At 49.1% G+C, this 20,855-nt stretch overlaps 1 protein-coding gene across 3 annotated transcripts; it reads right to left on the bottom strand.

Annotated features, from left to right (window-relative positions):
- Nucleotides 1–814: 814 nt before the first annotated feature.
- Nucleotides 815–20,634, bottom strand: LOC120512640 (SLAIN motif-containing protein-like). Of its 3 annotated transcripts, none has more exons than XM_039731190.1 (9): nt 20,498–20,634; nt 17,382–18,066; nt 9,331–9,464; nt 7,161–7,310; nt 4,760–4,900; nt 3,885–4,202; nt 2,985–3,122; nt 2,596–2,905; nt 815–1,835 (listed from the first exon to the last, which is right to left on the bottom strand). In XM_039731190.1, exons 2-9 carry the CDS (start codon nt 18,044–18,046, stop codon nt 1,769–1,771), a joined length of 1,923 nt encoding a protein of 640 aa, XP_039587124.1. In that variant the 5' UTR covers nt 18,047–18,066; nt 20,498–20,634; the 3' UTR covers nt 815–1,768. The 3 variants fall into 3 exon arrangements, with proteins under 3 accessions (XP_039587124.1, XP_039587125.1, XP_039587126.1); XM_039731191.1 differs by lacking the exon at nt 20,498–20,634 and adding an exon at nt 19,671–19,693; XM_039731192.1 differs by lacking the exon at nt 7,161–7,310.
- Nucleotides 20,635–20,855: the final 221 nt, after the last annotated feature.

The raw sequence follows: 20,855 nt of genomic DNA, 5'->3' as shown, positions 1-20,855 counted from the left end.
GCCAGCCAGGCTGGAAAACATGGAAACAATCCCACCTGCCTGAGAGGCTTGAACTGGGATGCAGCCTTCAACTAGTTGGTATCTGATGCTTTCAGGAAGTTTCTGTTCTTCACCTGTTACATGTCCATGGAAGAGCAGCAGTGCTTAATTCAGGTGGATGGAGAAAGGCAGTGCCTGGAAAATCCCCTTTGCAACACAGGGCACAGAAAAGGCAACAGGAGAACCCTCCAGTAACACAGAAATCAGACAGATGTTGCTGCTCCTTCACCTTTCTGTGCCCTGGGAAGATCAGTGTGAGCTGGGTCCAGCTGTGCCAGCAGGGAGAAGTCTCAGAACAGAATGTTCTGGATGAGGGGAGAGCCTCAGCAGGGCAGTGCTGGCACCCATGGAGCTTCATCAGGGTGGGAGTGCCAACCAGGGACAGACCAGCAGCTCCAGCTGAGCCTCCTGGGCCCCTTCTCTGCCCTGTGAGGGCTGCTGGTGCCAGCCCTGGCCTGGCACAGGAACACTCCTGGGCCCCTCACAGCACTGTGGGCACAACTGTCTCTTCCTCTTCCTGGATCACAAGTTCCTGTGGTGCAGGAACTTCCCTTGTGCTGCTTCCTGCCTTCGGTTCTGCTCAGGCCACATGGGGATGTTTCAGAAATGGCACACACTGAGTGCCTTGTCCTTCTGATCTCTGAGGACCTGAAGGTAAATCTCACTGCTTGCATCCTAGCAGACTTTATTGAAGCCCTGTTTATCCTTGCAGAGCTCTTTTCTGTCAGAAGAAGCCTCATTCGTGGCACAAAACTCACTAAAGGAATAAAGCAGATCTATTTCAGCACCATAACATTTTATTAAACTACACTATCAAAGTCACATTGATGGCAGGGAGAACATTGCTATCAGTGCATATTTCCTGGACTAAGACTGTATTTGTAGCATCCAGCACTTGCTGAGGAAAAGGACACTGGAACAAAATCCTTAAGAGACAGTAGAAAACTTCTACAAAAGTTAGGGCAGTTGGGAACCAGCTGAGATCTCCAACACTTCAAGACAAAGCTGTAAGGGAAGGGGATTTTTAAAAATTTACTCTTAAGTGGTGTTGAGCTTGCTCAGCTGAGGTAAGGTGCTGGTGCCCAGCAGTTTTTAACTGGCATCCCTGTCCCTGCCTGTTCACACCCCACACAAATATTGTGTACTGCTCCTCATGACCTGTGCTGACAGCTGGATACAACAGCTCAGTGTTCTACAGTTATAAAAACCTGCTGCAGCTCTAGACCAAACAATAAAAAGTAGCAGAAATACATTCTATACAGAAGTAAAAAAAAACAAAACCAAACCAACAAACCAAACCGAGTTGAATTCCAGACAAATATTAGAGTACATCAGGTTCAAAGTCTCAAATCTAACACCTATGTCACTATTTCTACTCTCCACGAGCTCTGCCACAGCACCAGCTCAGAGCTGCTTCTGGCACTGAGAGGACACCCCCAGCTCTGCAGCATCCCTGGGAGGGGCTGGTGACACACCTTCCCCAGGGCTGCAGCTGGGGTGTGGGTGAAATAAGGCTTTTCAGTCTTCCTGGGAAGACTCAGGGTTCAGTGCAGGGTGGGAGCTGTCTGCCCCAGCCCTGGCTCCTGGCAGAGCAGAGGGAGGTGGGTGGTGTGGAGAGCACAGAATGAGGGATATGTACAGCAGTCTGCAGGGACAGGGGCTCAGGGCCTTTCCCAGTGAGGTCATGCCCAGCCAGCTGGGATCTGCTCCACGGAGGGGTTCTGGGCTGTCAGTAGCACCCATCCTTCCAGGAGTCATCCTCAGGGGCCTGGGGGGTCTGTGCTGCCTGGAGGAACCTGCGGGGGACAAAACAACATGTCAGGGATGGCTCCAGGAAAAGCCCTGTGGTGGACACAGGTTTGGGGTTTGGGTTACCAGTATCTCCCTGCCATGGGTGAAGTGCTGCTGGCATACCCTGAGCATCAGCAAACACCAGCTTGAAGCACTTTAAGAAATTCAGTGCCTGTTACTGGATGCTTAAACACTGGTATCTGCCAAATTAACTGTTGTGATTTTAGCCCGTGACTGAGTCCAAGAGAAATATTTTTCCATATAAATATAACTGAACACATGAAAAATAATCAGGTATATTGAGTACTGATATAAATTAAGAGATTAACAATTCTCTTTTTTCATGCTTTTAAAGATTTCAATGTAAGGTTCCAATTTAGCCCGTGACTGAGTCCAAGAGAAATATTTTTCCATATAAATATAACTGAATACACAAAAAATAATCAGGTATGTAGAGTACTGATATAAATTAGGAGATTAAAAATCCCTTTTTTCATGTTTTTAAAGATTTCAATGTAAGGCTCCAGTGGGACATTAAAGATCAACAAGTACTGGTCACTTATTAGTCTGCTATCAGTCATAGCATAATAACTCTGAATCAATTTAATTTCCCTCAATAATGAATTGTAGCATAACAGCTGTTAAAAAAACAGCAACAAGAACAAAAACTCTGAAGTGTCAGGACACCACTCCCCACGCTCTGCTTTCACCCACGAAGCATGGCATGGTTACTACAATGCCAAAGGGGTCTGAAGCCCCACTCACCTCCTGGACGGGGGCGTTGCCTTTCCCTTGGGCACGGCCACCCCTGCCACGCCCGGCCGTGCCTTCAGGGCAGAGCCTTTGGCCACAGTGACCATGGTGGTGCTTCTGGAAGTGCAACTGCTGCTGGGCGAGCCCGTGTGGAGCTGTGGCTTGCGGACGGGGGGGACGGGAGCCGTGTAGCTGCAGGGCTTCCCCACCTGCCTGCCGGGCAGCAGGGAGTTGGCTCCCGGGGCCACCTTCCCGGGCTGGCGCCCCGTGAGCGGGGACTGCGCGGCCCCCGAGGAATACCTGAGCTTGCTGGGAGTCAGACCTGCAGGGACACAAGAGCACCTCTGAGGGCTGCCTAAGGAGAGGAGGGGACGGAGGCCTGTGGGAGGTGTGGCACCGACCTGCTGACCGCTGCTGAGTCCTGGGGATGCGGCTGCTGGGCACCTGCAGGTCGGACTCCAGGCTGCGGCTGCTCCGCACGGCCTCGAGCGCGCGCAGGCTGCTGCGGGCCAGGTTGGGCATGCTGTGCCTCAGCTCCTCTGAAAGCAAACACAGCCTCAGCCCCCGGCTGCTGCTCTAAGGCTCTCTGGAGAAACCCATGCACTTGAAAGCAGAGCAGCCTGTACCCAGCTCAGCTTCCAGTAAACAGCAGTGATTTTGAGATCACAGGATAAGGAGGTTGGAAGAGACCTTCATCCCATCAACCCAGCAGCACCAGGATCATCCCTAAGCCACACCCCCAAGTGCCACATCCAGAGATAGTGACTCCACCATCTCCCGGGGCAACTCATTCCAAGGCCTGACCACTTCTGTAGGGAAACAATTGTTTCTAACACCTAACCTGGACCTCCCCTGGTGCAACTTGAGGCGTTACCTCTTGTCCTTTCACTTGGGCCACAGCAGAAGAGACCAATCTCCATCTAGCTACACTCTCCTGTCAGCAGTTGTAGACAGCAGTAAGGTCTCCTCCAAGCCTGCTCTTGTCCAGACTGAATAACTGCAGCTCCCTCAGCCATTCCTGGTGCTCCAGCCCCACTCCCTTCTCTGGCCACACTCCAGCCCCTCAACATCCTTTTTGGAGTGAGGGGCTCAGAACTGGACACAGCACTCGAGGTGTGCCCAGCAGAGGGGACAATCCCTGCCCTGGTCCTGTGGCCATCCTCTGGATCCAGCCCGTGTCCCTTGGCCTTCACCCCTGGGCACCTCACAGCTCCCTCCCTGCCCAGCAGCACTCCAGGCCCCAGCCCTGCAGGGGGATCCGTGTGTGCCACAGCCCCTTCCCTGGCTGAGCCGGCCCTCACCTTCGCTGTTGGCATACTTGAGGCGCTCCTGCATGGGGCTCTGCACGGCCCTGCGCGGGGCGCGCAGCCGCGAGCCCGCAGCCCTGCCCAGCTCCGCGCCCGACGAGGGCGACTGGCAGCGCGGGGAGCTCAGCGGGGACGGCGAGTAGCGGTGGGCGCTGCGCAGGGACAGCGAGCAGTCGCAGTCGTCCTCGTCCTCCAGGCTGTAGGTGTCGAACTCCTGGTCGCTGTAGGTGCCGCGGCGCAGCGAGTGCAGGGAGGCGCTGGAGCTGCGGCGGGACACGGAGGCCGAGCTGGAGGCGCAGTCCTGCCGCAGGCCTGGGGACACGGGGGACACGGGCAGCACGACATCCAACAACACAGCCCCAGCTCCAAAGGCATGCTTTGGCTGTGATTTGTTTACACTGGAAGGAGAGCCAGGTTAACACCTGTCCTCCCCGGACTCCATCAGCGGGAACAGCGTCACCTGCATCAGCACTGGTTAATTACAGCACAATTAACATTCAGGGGACCTGCAGTGCTCCCTAATCCCTCCTGAGATTGTGGACATTGCCATCAAGCTCCAGCAGGTTAAGTAGATACAGGAGTCTAATTTACAGGTATGGGAGTCTCATTTAGAGGTTAAAGCTTTTAGTTTAATTCATTCTGCACCCACCAGCATTTCAAAGGTGGAAACAAAGATTTCAAGTCTGCCTCCCATGAAAACACACCTGCCTGGGTGGCACTGGCTTATTTACAGCTTCTCTCCAGCTTATGCCTTTATTTAAGTTTTCCTGCCTGACAATATACAAGCAAATTAAAAAGCAAACCGAAACCAAACCCAAAAAAATCCCCCAAAAAACCCCAACCACCCAAAACAAACAAACAAAACTCACTCTCTTCCTGCAGCCGTGCCATGACCTGGACATCAGTGAGGTCCTGCAGTTTGTAGCCCATGGAGATGGAGTCGTCCGAGGTGCTCAGCTCGCTGTCCACCGAGGACTGCGAGCTCAGGGCCGAGTGCATGCTCAGGTACCCTGGGGGAGAGGGACACAAGCCCAGTCAGACACTCACAAGCCCACCAGAAGCAGCAGGGATCTATCCCAGGAATTCAGCAGTGCAGCTGGGAGCTTCAGGTGCAGCTGTGAGAAACAAGAATTTAGAATTTCCAACACTCAGTTTTTAATCTGCAGTTTTCAGCTGCTTTTCAAACAAGGAATGTGAGGCTGACTGGCAGGAAGCAGCTTGGTCAGTCCCCATGTAAGAAATTCATTTTACACCTGAACTTCACACCTGTGTTGTCCATGCCAGCAGTTAGTTCTCTTCCAAGCTGGCTGAAGAAATCATGTTGGGAACCTGCTGCTTTTTCCTGCCTGGCTGGATTTGATCACAGCTGGAAAGGGCTGCTCAGCTTTGCTGGCAAATGGTTTATTTTAACATCATTGTTGAGTATTCAGGAGGTGCCCTGCCTTCAAATCTTCTCAGAACATGGCAGGAAAACTCTGAGCTTGAGGATGCTGAAATAATACAGTGACACAAGTGTGGCTGCACCTTAATGGTGCATCTGGGTGTATGCTACACAAATACACTCTCCAAGTCAAGATATTCCACTATAAAATCCCATTTCTTTCCTCCTGGTGTCAGGAAAAGACTGAAAGAGTTGAAATAAATCCATCCTGAGCAGGGCTTGCACCTGTAGGATGTGGTGGAATGAACAAGCACAGGTTTCCTGCTGCAATTAACAGCACCTTCAACACTGATTAAAAATCCAGCTGGACCTTGAGACCAGCTTTCTAAAAGGCAAAACTCCCAATCCAACTTTGTTTAGTTTGGCTGTTGCACTTTGAATTGAAGGTCTAGTTAAAAATAGCCAAGGAGGGGAAAAAACTGCTCCTTCTTCCATCAGTAAAGCTGATGATGGTTTTCAAATAGAAACCACATCTGGGCTTTGTCAAAGGGGTTGGTTTGGTTTTCAAGGGAAGTCACTGTTAAACATTTTCCATTTGAAGCGTAGAAAAGCTGCTTTTTTTCTTGGAAATAAAATAAAATTTGAGTCAGTTAGGTTGACAGGAAACTTGTAACTCGTCTTAGCACCTGCACAAGGCACAGGGAAGAAGCACCTGAGATGAAGTGAAGTCATCATGCTCTGAAGGGACAGAGCCTGTCCTGGCCCTGCCCCTCCACCCAGCACATTTGCAGAAGCCAAAGACACTTTGCTTTTACCCATCAGAAGCTGTTTCTGGGTGAAAAGATGCTCAGACACCTGGACTGCCCCCCAACCTCATATGAAAAACAAGAAATTGCCTTAGAGATGTTTCCCTGCAGAGCTCAGCTGGCAAAAATCCTCAGTCCTACGTGCATCCTTTTGCTTGCAAAACAGAGATAAGTGTTAATTTCTATTTATAGCAGAAAATCAGACCTCAAAAACAAACCTGCACCTGTGAAAACAGCCACAGGCAACCCTTCTTCTTTTTGCAGAGGCGAAAAAAGTTCACTTAACATCAAGTTTGGAGGCAGAGACTGTTAAACATGCTTTGTGTTTTAAAACATGCAAAGTAGAGTTTAGCAATTTCCACACAAAACAAACAAATAAGGACGAATTCTTTGATAACAGAGCCAAGAGGCAAAGCCTTTGTGCTGGGAGCTGCACCAAGGATAACAAATGGAGCTCCTGGAAGGGTGTTCCTGACTCCTCAGGCACAGGGAGGCTGCAGGCCACAGCATTTTGGAGGAGCTTCATTATCAGGCTGTAACAAGAGTCGTGGCTGAGCTGCCTCTAAGGTAGGGAATCTTCTCCACACACAATTAAGGCTGAAGGAAAACTTTTGGTATTTTGTCTTAGCTGCCCACTCAGGCAATTGAAGGCTTTACCCTGGAGACTTTGGCAGCTTTTTGTTCCCTGCATTAATCAATATTCCCCAGAGAAACCTTCCCCAGAAAACTGAATCCAAGTGACTCTTTAAAGATCACATCTACAGTCTACAACATTATTCAAGAGCAATATATTTTTGCCCCAACAGCTGTTTTCCATTTTAAGCCACTTAAAATTAGTACAATTTATAAATATATATATATATATAGAGAGAGAGAGAGAAAGTAGAGAAACCCAAACCAAGAAATAACTACAGGACATTTAGAATGCAAGGAGGTTTTCTCCCACACAAATGAAACCTGGATGAGGAAGGGAGCAAATGGAAAGGGGAAAACACCACAAGTGGCCATGAGAACTTTTCCCTGTGCCAATCCCTGCCCCTCCTTGCATTTTAAAGAGCCCAGTGCTGCAGTGCCATGCCATACCTGAGCTGCCACAGGTTAGTAGTGCTTTGTTAGTCGATTTGAGGTGCCCAGGAGAGTTTAGTGCATTGCTACAGGAGCCTGCCTCGGAATTCAGGTTATGAGCGCTGGGAGATGCCAGGGGGCTGCAATACAGGTTTTTCCATCTACTGGCTAGAAGGAAAAATACAAAAAATCCACAAAGGTCAGCAAATTATTTTGGAAACAGAGAGCAAGATCAAGAACAGGATTAAATTCTGCAGCAGAGGTACTTGTGCTCCCTGCCATGCTGCAGGGACCCCACTCGTGTCCTGTAACTGCTTTTGTCCCTTCTGAAGAACTCCAAGAGTAACTCCTGTCAAGCTTGGCTTTGAAGAAGCCAAACACTTCACAAAGTTCCAGAGATGGATGGATGACTATTTCCATCAGTAGCTGCCTCCTCTACACCCCCTCATTTTAGAGAGCTCACTGAACTTTATGTTACAAGTATGTTATTCTGAATTTTTGTGATGGAACAAAGACACTGTTAAACCACAGAAACAATGCCAATCCAATAAAATAAAATAAATAAAATAAATAAAACCCAACTCTGAATTAAACTCATTCAGCTCGCATACACTCACATGTTCATAAATGAACCAAAATCAGGCAGGTGGCAAAACCAAGTGCCCCCATCCTTACTGGAGGTGGAAATGAGCAGCTACAACACTGAGAAAATTACTCACACCATGGTCTGGAGATACTCAAGGGGCTGCTGAACTGCCCACAGAACTCAGTTCCCCCTACTGTGAGAATACCAGTTAATATAATGAAGATTCATCATATTAAGTTCTCTTTTTTTTATTTCTCCCACAAATATTACCAGGTCAGACCAAGTACAACTGAAGTCTGATACATTTCAGAGAGAAAAGAAGTAATCAAATAGATTTCTTTCAAATTTCTAAGCACAGATGGTTTATGAAAGCAAATGAAGTTTGTTCTCAAAGTCCATTCGATTATCTCCAATCAGGAATGCCAAGGTTAAACTCAAGAGTAGCCTGAGATCTCAAGCAGTGCCAAACACTGCTAGAATGAAAACTAAAACAACCCAGACCAACCCCCAAAGCAGTGACCTCAGACTCCAAACCACAGGGCTCAAACTGTTGGTTACAGTGAAATCAGAATTCCTGCATTCCCATGGAGACAAACCCTCAGACACCAATGTGGGGACCCAGCTGGGGCTGGAGTCCAGAGCTCGGGGATATCCCTGAGCTTCCAAACAGAGATTCTCCCAGAAGTGTCACTTCACACACACCTTTTGTGTCTGAAGGTTCCCAAGTCCAACTGGACAGAGGAGACTGCAGCACATGTCTGCAATAAACCTGCAGCTGCAGCCAGTCCTGACCAGGAGAGCTGCATGAGAGGGAATCCACAGAAGGTAGCAAACAGTGACTGACTCCTTTCCAGCCCCTCAGGCTGTCAGGAGCTCAGTGTGCAGCCCCTTTTACACAAACCTGGGGGCCATTTGGACTGACACAGGCAGGATATGCACCAGGTGCACTGCAGGTGATGCAGGACAGAGGCAGGAGCAGAACAAATTCATTTTTGTCCTGTGAACTGCATCTCCCACCACTGAAAGCCCAGGTGGAAAAGCAAAGCCCCAAATCCAGGCCCCAGAACACTGTCTGTGATCAGAGATGTCCCCACTGCACACAACATTCCAAGTTTTCACTTCAGGCAGATGAAATCAGGGATTTCCCCTCAGGATTAACACAGCCCACAGCCACCAGGAAGTGCTTTTAGGGGATGATAAACTGGAGGAAAAAACTGGTTTCCAAGTGACACCATTTCTTCAAGTTTAATATTTCATTGTTGTAAGCTTTGAGCAGCAGACAATTTTTTTACCCAAGTAAAAGCAACTGGGAAGATCCAGCAGGAATATCCAGCAGGATATCCAGAGGAGGAATCATCACCACTAGGAACACTCAGCACCAGGAGTTCTTCTCCAGAAAGAAGCTGCAAGAACAGCTTGCCACGGTTCTCTCCCCACTACCCAACAGCATATTTTTTCCTCTACACATTTCTTACATTTAAAAATGTTTAAATATTAACAAAACTTCAAAACTCAAGAGCCTGACAACACTAAGCTCGATTTTCTCGCTTCGAATGAGATTTGCAAGGGAGCCCAGAGCAGCAGAGGCTGCAGCTGCCCTACCTTGGTCCAGCCTGTTGATGAGGGTCCTGCAGGCAGCCTCAATCTCGGGGCTGGGGTTATCCAGCACCTGCCGGCACCACTTCAGAGGAGAGGCTGTTTTCTCATCCATGGATTTCCTTGGAGACACATAGAGCCTTTGCAAGGATTCAAAGGAGACAGGAAGAAATGCTCATTAATTCAAAGCATACAAAAGTGGCATTTGGTAGAGTGTAGCCATCAGAAACCAACAGTTACCCAAATTAAAAATTCAGGATTATGACTCAGAAAGAAAATTTACTGCCACAACAGGAAAATCAACAGCTTCACAGAGAAACCTACAGGCTCTGCAATGCAAGGTGCCATCCTAGGCTGCTGCAACACTGCTGGAAATGAAGTTGTTGGAATACCCACCTATCTCTCCCTCCACTCCCCTCTTCCAAACCCCACGCCCTCAGAGGCAGTGAGGGTGTGAGGTGCTCCTAAATTAAGCTGCAAGGTGATCTCCTTCCAGGAGTTCTGGTTTTTGTTTAAAACCCTCAGAATGTGTCCTCACAGCTGTGTCCTCCCAGCAGCTCTGAGACAGCCGAAGGTGCATTCCCAGATTCCAGGGATAAACCCCTTCACTGGAGGACTCAGACATTCCCAGACAGGCAGGAACTGTGGCTGTGCTTTATCTTCCCTGCAATGTCAGATAGATTCTCCTCCAGCCTAAGTGTCTGCCACATCTCTGACACCTCATTGCTTTGCATGGACACCCAGGATTATCCTTATAGATAGACAGATTTAATCACCTTGAACTCCTGGATTATTCACAAGGGTTTGGGTGGAAATCAACATCTTCACCAGATTTCCAAAGGAGAACATTCCTCTGAGGAAAGGTCAAAGCTAGAAGAACCTCTGCTATAAAAGCAACTCAAGTACTTTACACATCCCACATTTGTATTTTTAAAAGAAAAAGCAGTTCCCTATTTTCTAATGTTTTTTGCTGTTCAGCAACACATGCATAACTTGTAAGGGGACAGAAAAATCAGTCCTTTGCACATCCAAAAGTGAAACTGTTTTTAATTCTTGCAGATCACTTGGAGAATACCCTGGTGCAGAGAGCAGTGAGACCTTGAACTAGATCTGGAGCCTGAAGCTCTTCAAGGTCCCAGCCAGCCCAAATCCTTCTGGGATTCTGTGATTTGTGGACATCAGGTTTGGCTCTCAGGTTCCCCATCTCCTGAGGCTCTGATAAGCTGCTGGCACAGCCTTCAGCTGCTCCCCCTGCAGCAGAAAAGCCCCAGCAGCAGCTCCAGGAGCTGCTGGGCCAGCCGGGAGCTCTCCCGTGCACACAATCACACAACTGCTGCTCTCCCACCAGCACCTCCCTCTCCTGCTGCTCCTTCACCTCAGGAACTGCTCCCAGGTGACCAAGAGCCCTCCTGGTCACCAGCAAACCACCTGAGCATTTGTGGTGTTCCCAAAGCTGGCCTCACTGACGTATCCAGAGGATTTCACCTCCATCAGGCTAAAATCCAGTATTTAAGCATCAAGTAACCGTGGGGATGGAGTTAAGATTTCAAGAGATGTCTGCCTGTGCTTCAGTTGCCTCCTCCTCTCTCCCAACTTTTGCCACTCCTGAAGCAAGGTACACAGAGCCTTTCTGCTCCAGTTATTCTTTCTCTCACAACCAGCTCAGATCCAACCCATAAAACACTGATTTCCACAACAAAACTGCTGTAAATCAGCAGGAATGTCAGTCATTATCCCACTCATTCCTGAAAACCTAGGTTTGAAATACAGAGAAACACTGTGGGACTCTCAGCTGTCAGGTGTCCCGCCTGTAACACCAACACCTGTCCAAGACAGAGCATAAACAGCTGGGATATTTCAAATATTGTACAGGTCTGCCTGACCTACTGCCCTGGCTCCTGTCCTGGCACCAGGCTGGGATAACATGGAATGCAGAAAGCAACACTCCCCAGACCTGGCCATTTTTGGGGCCATGAGACAGAGCATCACTGCATGCAACAGCTCTCAAAATACTGATTTGTTACCTGCAGAAGGACATTATTCCCTACTTTTTGCCTCCTGACACACCACTCCAGCCCTGCCTCTGGCCAGAGCCATCTTTTTCAGGGAACAGACTCAGCCTCTTTAGTCACAACTCACACAGAAGCTCTTCCCCACCAAGATTTGCACAAACCTAAATGCAAATAAAAAAATCCAAGAGCTAATTTGTTATTGACAAACTAAATGCTGAGGAATGAATGCAAATATTCCTGACTCTCCCAAGGTACCTCTCAGGGCAGACCCCCCAGCCAATCTTGCTGCGTTTCTGCACGGATAAATGAGCATTACAAGCACTCAAATCCAATCAAACCCAGGAAGCAAAGTGCTCCCTCTCCCTGGATTTACTGTGCAGCTCAGACCACAAAAGGAGCAGTAAAATCATCACACAAAAAAGAGGCCAACAGCCTCCTCAGGGCAGGTCAGGCTGCTCTGCACGTATTGCAGGTGAAGGGAGAGAACCCTGCCCTGCTCCATGAGTTGTTTTGCCCAGCTCCTCACCCTGTTTCCAGCCCAGCTGAGGATGGCAACACTTGTTTGCTTCCCAGAGCCATTCCCACAGGGAGCAAAGCTGTGGAGTCCTCTGGGCTCTGCCAGAGGACTCTGATTTTCTTCTGCTGACAAGTCCACTGGCAAAGAAGCTCTCACAATTTCCCCAAACCCAATTAAGTGAACGCAGCTCAATTCTTCACAGCACTGACAGGCAACTTACCAAAACAAAAGGAATTCTGGTTTCATTTCACAGCACCAGGGTTCCCATTTTCCTTCTGCAGGAGCTTTGGGAAGGGCTCAGCACCCTGACTCCTCCAAAGGAGCTGGCACAGCACTAAACTAAAAGCACCAGCCCCTCAAAAATGTGAGAGTAAATATTTCTCTGGACATATTAAGAGGCAGAAGTCACCTTTTCCTAGGCTCAGCCAAGTCCAGTGACCAGTGTCACACACCAGAGGCTGACTTAACCCAACCTCACATCCAGGGAACTAAAACCTTGGAAAAAGGGGGGTGTGAAAAGCTAAAAATTCTTGGCTTTAAAAACACTCAGATTTTTTTCTTTCTGGTACTTTCAGCCTCCAGGCTGTTTGATTTGCCAGGTGAACTGAACCCCAGGAGCCACCCCAGAGTCAGGCAGAGCTGAACAAAGCCCTGCTCAGGACCAAGCCTTACCCTGCAGTTTGTTCCTCCAGCTCAGCAGTTGGGGTGTTCTCTCTAAGTGTCTCTGAATGTTTTCTTTTGTCAAATTGCAAATGAAAATCGGTTATTTAGATACTTACATGGCCTCATACAAAATGCACAAAGTAAACATTTGGGCAGATATTCCCAGTTTGATGTACTGGGGGTTTGTTTTATAAATTATTAAATACAAATGAGATTTTCTTCAGCTTCTGAGAGGAAACCTTTCAATAATAAAGTATCTTTACTTTCTGCTTACTAATGTTTGTGTTTACCCAGTAAAACAGAGTATTTTGTGACAAACATCTCTGGTAAGGACCCAGTGCCACAAGGCTTTTTCTTCCATTAAGTTGTAGCCATTCACAAATAAATTTGTGATACACCCTGCACTTTATCCTGACAGAATCCAGAGCACTAAAACCAAGGAATATTCCAGAGACAGTATTTCCCTTATGGAATCAATGTCACAGAAGGATTTACAGGAGTTAATGGCCACTATTGCTGGGTTTTGAAATTCCTGCTTTAAAAAAACCCCAAAGCCCAAGAATGCAGGAAACACAACAACTTTCTCAATTTGCACAATGCACTGAGAAAAAGCATCCTCACACTGAAAACCTGATCAGAGAAGCTCTAAGAGTGAAAGCCTGAGAATTTCAGATCCTGCTCATGCAGAGTATCTGCAGCAGAAATTTATAAATTGTAAGAGCAGAATTCAGGCTGCAGAAGGCTCTGGAACCAGTGCATTAGGAAATTAAACTGAGCGTAAAGCAAAGCCCATTTCTGAAGACAGAGCTTGGGTTATTATCCATCTTCCAAAGCACTTGGCACCAGTGTCTGCAGCAGCTCCAAAAATGGCAATCACTGCACTGATTTGCAGACCTTTGAGTTATACACAACAAAGCAAGGATAAGGAGACCTCAAATAGCTAAGAGTGTTCAGAACAATTGAGGTGTATGAAATACACCTCCTTCAAGTGCTAAAAGGCAGCTGAATGCCTCTCCAAAGCATGGATTTCAAACAGGTAATACATTCATTTTCCTTTCCTTTGCATATCAGACTTCAGAGAGCTGATTTTCAGATTTAGTACTCTGCTTATGCTGTGCTAATCTCAAATCTAAACACTCCTGCTGAACAGAGATCCTAACACAGACAAGACTGGAGTAGAAAGCCACAGTGAAACAATATTATCCAGGTTCTGAAATGACACAAACATAAAAGGAAAAAATGGGGAAAATTCTGTGGAGAACACTCCACACAAAAACATTCTGCTGTTAGCCCAAGGAGAGGTCTGAGCTTTATTCCTAAGAAATTGCAAAGAGAGGAAAAAATGGCACTGCAAAGACACTTTCTCATGTCTATTTAGGGACTAATCCTGCTGAACAAAACACCAAAAAATCAGTCCCCAAGTCAGAGCAGCTCTAAAGCTCACGTTAAATTAATCTCCTGCCCCAGGCAGCAGCCCATACAGTGATGACAAGGCAGCTGGGGTGCAGCTCACACTCACACACACCCCAGCACTCCTGCAGGGCCAGCCTGCTCCCCACCTCTCTGGCACTGGCACTGAGGATTTCCCTGCCCAGACCTCATTTTACAGAAGTGTGAGGAAGAGGAGCCACAGCCTGGAGCACTTCCCACGGCCTCAGAGGCAGGGGAAGGCAGGCTCTGCCACCAGAAGCAGCTCCCCCTCCCAGCTCTGCACGCAATGTCACCAGCAGGCAGGCTCTGCCCTTCAGCTCTGCCACGCAGGGAGGGGCTGGGGACACTCCCACAGAGCTGTGCTGGGTTCTGAAGCAGCTCCTGCACCCAGAGATTGCCCCAGCAGGGCAGATGTCACCCAGCTCAAACCAGTCAGGAAAGGTCAGAAGTCACTTGTGCATTATTTAATGCAACAGTGGTAAAAACACCTGATAAAATGACCAGTTTGAGAGAACAAGACCTTGCAAATCGCTGTTTTTAAAACATGTAGATCTTGTCAGCAGCACCCTGTCACCAGGAGAGATCCCAGGGAAGCTACAAGAGAGCTGGGAAGGGTATAAATGGATTACACAGAGACACTCTGTAAGCAACCCTCTCCCCCAGGCTGGAGGCACAAGGTGCTGCACTGGCAGAATTCCTGGATCTTGTGCAGCATCATATCCTCACCTGGTGGAACTTCCCCAGAATTTCTCTCCCTATTTCTGATGGTACAAGCAGCAATGATTTCCTCCAGTACATTGAATTAAAGACTTAAACATGAATACAGAAGAAGGTGACTGGACACAGAGCTGAGAAATGGCATAGCCAGGAAACTCCTGCACTGACATTCCTGCGAGCAAACCACGCTCCTGCTCCCTGCAAACACCAACTCAAGGGCTCCCCACTTGCTGTGCTGAGCACGGATTCAGGCACAACACAACACTGAGGAGAAGACAGCATGACCCAGTTTCAGCCCAGAGAGACTTTTGGGAATGAGAGCAGCAACTCAGGGATTCACCTGAGTATCAGGGATTCCTTCTTCTCCTCACTTCATGGAAAACCCCAGATTGACAAATACTGGGGAACACAGCCAATGCAATGCTACCAGCAGCAGATCTGGTTTGTTCCCTGGGTAAGAGGGAATTTGGCTAAAAGTCTTCCCAAAACAGCTCAGGAGCTGCCCTGTGCTCCAGTCCAAGGTGAGCATCACAGAGCTAGCTCCTCAGTGCCAGAGCCCAGCTCCATGGGATTGGTCTCCAGGATATTTACAATTTTGAGCAGCTATTTGAGAAAGGGAGCTGAGGGAGCAGCTGAGGCCAGGCAGGCCAGGGCAGAGTTACAGCAGCTGGGAGTGGGCTCTGCCTCGGGTTTCACACAGCTCAGTCCTGCAAACACAGCTCCAAAACACAACCTCAGAGCTGCTGCACAGCAATTTCTGCAACTTCCGGCTGAATAAAGAGAATCATTTCAAACCAGAAAAGGGACTGAGACTCCACCTGCACTCTGAGCACTCCATCCTCCTTCCAGGGAAGGAGGATGTGCGATATTTTTAAAAGGACTGCAAATACACAACACACTCAGCTAGTCCCTTTGGATTTGCTCAATCCAGGCAGCACCAAATTCCCTCCATTAGCAAAGCCACCTTGTTAGAGCTGATCCTAAATTCCCAGAGAATTAAGGTCATTTGTTGGGTTTTCTTTTCGTTTGTTTTAAGAAAACCCTCCCTCCCCTCCAAGCAGTTTACTGGTTCTTGCTGTGGGAAAGCACAAACACCTGCAGGGACTGCATGTGGGACGTGTTTATGGAGACAGTTTGGGATATCTGGCAGTGAGCAGAGGCACTATTGATTGTACACAGGATTCATTCCCCACTTTCAGAGCAAGCTCCAGAACAAGAAGCCACCACTAAAAGCAGCTTCCTGTTTCAGCAGGTTTGTTTGACAAGAGGAAAAGGGAACAGATGGAAGTGATGCAGCACAATCAAAGATAATTTATGGAAACAGCACTTGCACAAATGCCCTGGATCACCACCCTTATCCAGCTCCTCAGGGGCCTCTTTGTCACAGGTTACCCTGTTCCAACCAAATCTGGCAAGAAAACAAAGCAAACAAACCCACAAGGATCCTACAAGGTGCAGAGTGAAGGGTGCCTGGGAAAGAAGGGCCTCACCAGCCACCAACTGAATGAAAGGTCAAAGCACAGAACTCCTGAGCACAGAATCTCTCCTGATTTCACTGGGCAGCATCCCCTGCCTGGGTAAATCTCAGCCTCTGAGACTCAACAGAATTTGAGGACTCTCCCCTGTCACAGGCTCTAAAAATGTGAATATAAACCTGGCTGCTTCCATTAACATGGAAATAAAGCTAGTCTTCCATATGCAACCCATCAAATGTATTCCCTTAAATAGTTATAAGAAATCTGCTCAAAATGCTGTTTAGGTACATTGAAGGGTTCCAGTGATCAAGTTAGAACCAGTATTTGGGTTTTAAAAGTACACTTGCAAAGAAAAAAAATCATCTTTTAAATGTAACCTCAAATTCAGGCTGGAGCTGATACTGTGACCTCATTGAGCTCCACTCCATTAACAAAAACTTTACCTTCCCTTCTAACAGCTAATGAATGTTTGGAGCTGAAGGTTTGGTTTGTGTTCAGCAGCCCTATCCTTGCTGCCAGATTAATCTGGCTACACAAATTTGAAACCCAATTTGCAGAGCCCTGAGGCTCTTCCTCCCAAGTCTTACAAATTAACAACTCCGGGTAAAATCTCAAGTCCCAGCTATTGCAGGAGCTGGAATCAGCCTTAAACTTTACATTTCCTTTGCCCTTCCAAAGTTTGTTAATCTACTGATTTATAAAATGAGTATTAAACAAGGCTGGTGGTGGAGGGGAGAGTCCCAGAGAGTCGGGTCAGTTAAGGATTACATCATTGATCTGGTTCAGCTCATGTCTCTGAACAAAAGAGGTGCTTAACTGCAAAGAAACAGCCTCCAGGAGCTGGGAATGGTTTGTCTCCTCAGGTCCTAGCAAAAGGCACAAATTACAGATGGTCTAGGATTCTCATTGACAAAATTGTTATTAAAATATGGTACTTGACAGTTGTGTACAAGGTTCAAAAGCTCCATTATTCATTCATCTGCATGTGCTATATATAACTAAACTTAGAGGGAAAGGAAGCTGCAGCAGTGGCTGGAAGAAGGGGGAAAAAACAGCACCTACAGGTAAACTTATTTTTTAAAAATAATGGTCTGGCACAATGGACATAAAAACAAGAACAGTCACTAATGAGAACTGCATTCTTGCTGCTAAAAACCCAAGTCCTGTAGAGAAATCAGTTCATAGCTTTAAAGGAATTGCTCACCTAACCACAGCACATCCCCCAGGCCTGGGGGTACCTACCAGCAATCCTCCTCCTCTGGGCCATTTTCCAGTTCTAACACTTTGACTTCATCCAGATCCGTGTGACTCGGAAGCCCCTCCAGATCTGCACCCTTTTCACTGGGATTCTGTTCATGGATTGCAGCTGGGGTGTGGATCCCTGCCATGAGCAGGCTGCCCAGGAGCTCGGAGCTGTCACTTGTATGCACAGGTGAGGGACACTGGCCATTGCTGTGGCTCTGCTCCCCACTGGGAGACACCTCCTCAGGGGCACTGTTGCAGCTGTACTGCACTGGGGCATCCAGGGCTCTTCTGAAGTTGTTCTCTCCTTCCTCCTGCCTCATCTTGCTCAGCTGGCTGTGCAGATCTGCCATCAGCTGCAGCTCCTGCTGCTCGGCGATGGCCTTGATGCTGTTGTTGATCTCCATCCCGTTGAGGCTGGGCTCGTGGTTGTCCAGCCCAGGCACATTTGTCCCCAGCAGGGTCCTGCTGCTCCTGCTCCTGGCGTGCTGATTGTCCAGCTCCAGCCTCCGCACCAGCTCGCGCAGCTTGCGCACCTCGGGGCCCACGTCCTCGGGGGGCTCCGTGCCCGGGCCCATGGCCGAGTGCCCGGGGGCGTCCCTGCCCAGGGCTGGCTCCAGAGCCGGCTCCTGCTGGATCAGCGGGGCATTCCCGGGCACCACCATCCTCCAGGACGCCGCTCCCACTGCAGGGCACCAAACACAGCAAAGAGCCACAGCACTTTTAGCCAAATGGAAATGAACACTGACAATTCTGGCTTTTATAAGCATCAGCTAATCACTGGGGTGGAAGGTGTCTGAATTTAACCCAAAAAGAATGACTGAAATTAGGGTTGAACATTGCAAAGCCCACAAATCCCTCTTTTGAACTGCACCTGTTCTGAATCAATGAATTTAATAGAAGGAAGCTGATTTAATCCCCACAATAGTTTAGTTTCCATCTGTTTACCAACAAAATACTTGAGAAAAGCACTGATGGAGCAAAGTCAGGAAACATCATTAACAAGGTGTTGACGTCAGACAACAACAGCAGCAAGAAAATGGTGAAAACATCCTTTGTTCATTACCAGGTTTATCCTGGAAAAGCAGAAAAAACTTGGAAGGATTTCTGTACCACCTTATGCCAAAGCAACAACAGGAACTGCAGCTACTGTGGTACATGAAAATAAGATTAAGTGACATTTTTACTGGTTTATTTTCCTGTTAAAACTGAAAAGAGAGGGGTGGAAACAGGGAAAAATTTTAAAAAAATCCCAATTTAAGATTACATACTCCACTAAGTCAAAAAACTGTAAAAGTGCATTTCACATTAGTTTTACAACATGAGCAAACACTGCTTTTCCCCTCCACTTGATTTACATGAGTTCTCAGTTTCACTGGGCACGTTCATTTCCAAACTGACTCTTTGCTGAAAACCCCTAATACTGAAAATCCCTTCATTAGCAGTCCACAGAGCAGTAAAATGGGTTAAAAGTCAGAAACCCTCTCCATTTTGCAGAAGGAGGGCAAACTGACTGAGAGAAGAGGGAGCGAGTCAACACAGCCAATTCAAAGTTGAAAAATTTATGCACTTGTTACAACTGCACTCAAACCCTGACTTCTTGTGGCTGTGGATGTTCTTCCCCCTCCCTCTGCTGCCTGAAAAAGTAACTTGTTTTTAAGTGTCAGTGGGCAAAAGAAAGCACAAAAACTCAGTGTCACACAAAGCAAGGTCACAAACAGACACCCCCACAGGTACCTCAGCATCTCTCCATTATTTAGACACTTGTAACAGCAATAGCTGGGTACATTTCTTTAAAAATACATTTTCTTTTGTTGGGGATTTTTTACCTGATTTTTAATTGTTATTTTGGTCCTCTATCTGCAAGATATAAATGTTCAACTTCCACTTGATTTAATAAAAAAATACTAACAGCCCTTAGGAAGAGCTGTGAGGAACAGAGCACACCTTCCACCCATATTCCAAACCTGTGTCTGTAAGCAGCACTGCTGAAGGCAAAATACCTTGGGGAAAGGAAATTTACTGTGGAGTTACCAAGCAATCCCATTCCCACCCATGTGCCAGCTTCAAAAAGCTCCTCACATAGATTCCCACTCCTCAAACCCACAGGATCCCCTCGGGTAACTGCACCGTGTGATTTCCAAGGAGATCTCCGAGGAAGGAGCAGTGTGATTCCCAGAGATATCCCAAAGCTCAGCAACTCTGAGGAGGCACCAGTGGAGTGCTATAGGAGTTCCACTGTCCAAGCAAAACAGTGGCTCAAGGAGGGGAATTAATGAGATGGGTCACCCAAAAAATCGGTTCTCTTTCAAGGGTGAGGAGCTGCAAAAAAAAACTCACGTGAGGAAAACACACGTTGAGGGGGAAGAGCAGCTGAAAAGCGTTCAGTCTTTCCCCACAACCACTAAGTCTAAAAACCACCCCAAAAAATCCCCCAGCTAAGACACGCGGGGGAAGAGACACAAACCTGTGAAAGTTAATTTCATTGTGCAGCGGGGGGAAGAAATAAAACACGTTTAGGAGAAGGCAAAAAGGCGGCAGCCGCGAGCGGGTCGGAGACAATAATTCGGAGTTCTCCGAGCAGACATCCGGGTGTCTCACCCAGGGTAACGGTCCCTCGCCCCGGGCTGCCAGGGCCGGGGGCTCGGAGGGCTCGGAGCGCTGCCACGGGGTTGGGGGCGTCCTAGGGGCAATGACGGCCATGGGGCTTATGGGGGTGCCGCTCTGGGGAGGCTCTCGGGGGCTCTGAGAACCAGGGGGAGGCTGTGAGGGGGCTCTGATGGCCACGGGACTGCGTGGGGGAGTTCCGGGGGGCAGTGGTGGGTAAGAGCTAGAGGGGAAGCTCTGGTGAGGGGGCTGCGAGGGCTGCGATGGCCATGAGCGCTGTGAGAGGGCTCCGAGAGGCCGGGGGGCTGTGGCAGCCCCGTGCAGCTCCGAGAGCCGGGGGGCGAGGCGAGGGATGGGCTGAGGGTCTGTGGAGCGCTCCCATGGCCGTAACGGGGGCGCGCTGCGCGGCACCGGCGGACGCGACCCCCGCGGGGGGCACGGGCGCGGCCGGTCCGCACCGAGCCAGGCAGAGCCGAGCGCGGCCGGCACCCCTCCCCCTCGGACGGTACCTGGGTGGATGGATGGACAGACGGCCGGACAGGCGGATGGCGGTCGGTCGGAGGGCGGGCGCCCGCCCGGTCGGTGCCGGTGCCGCCTTTCTCCGGCGGCTCAGCCCGGCCCGCGAACGGCGGGGGGGGGCGCCCCCCCCCCCCCGGGGGGGCCGGACAGGCGGATGGCGGTCGGTCGGAGGGCGGGCGCCCGCCCGGTCGGTGCCGGTGCCGCCTTTCTCCGGCGGCTCAGCCCGGCCCGCGAACGGCGGGAGGCGCCGCCCCCGCCCCTGTGTGGGGAACGGGGGATGGGGGCGCTGCGCCTGCGCGGGGCCGCCTGAGGCGGCGGCAGCCCCGGTGAGGGGGCACGGGAGCGAGG

This window comes from Passer montanus, unplaced genomic scaffold (genome assembly GCF_014805655.1).
Source record: "Passer montanus isolate IOZ18808 unplaced genomic scaffold, ASM1480565v1 scaffold76, whole genome shotgun sequence".
NCBI lineage: Eukaryota > Metazoa > Chordata > Aves > Passeriformes > Passeridae > Passer > Passer montanus.
The sequence above is the reverse complement of the archived record's forward strand: the minus strand, read 5'-3'. Positions and strand labels throughout refer to the sequence as shown.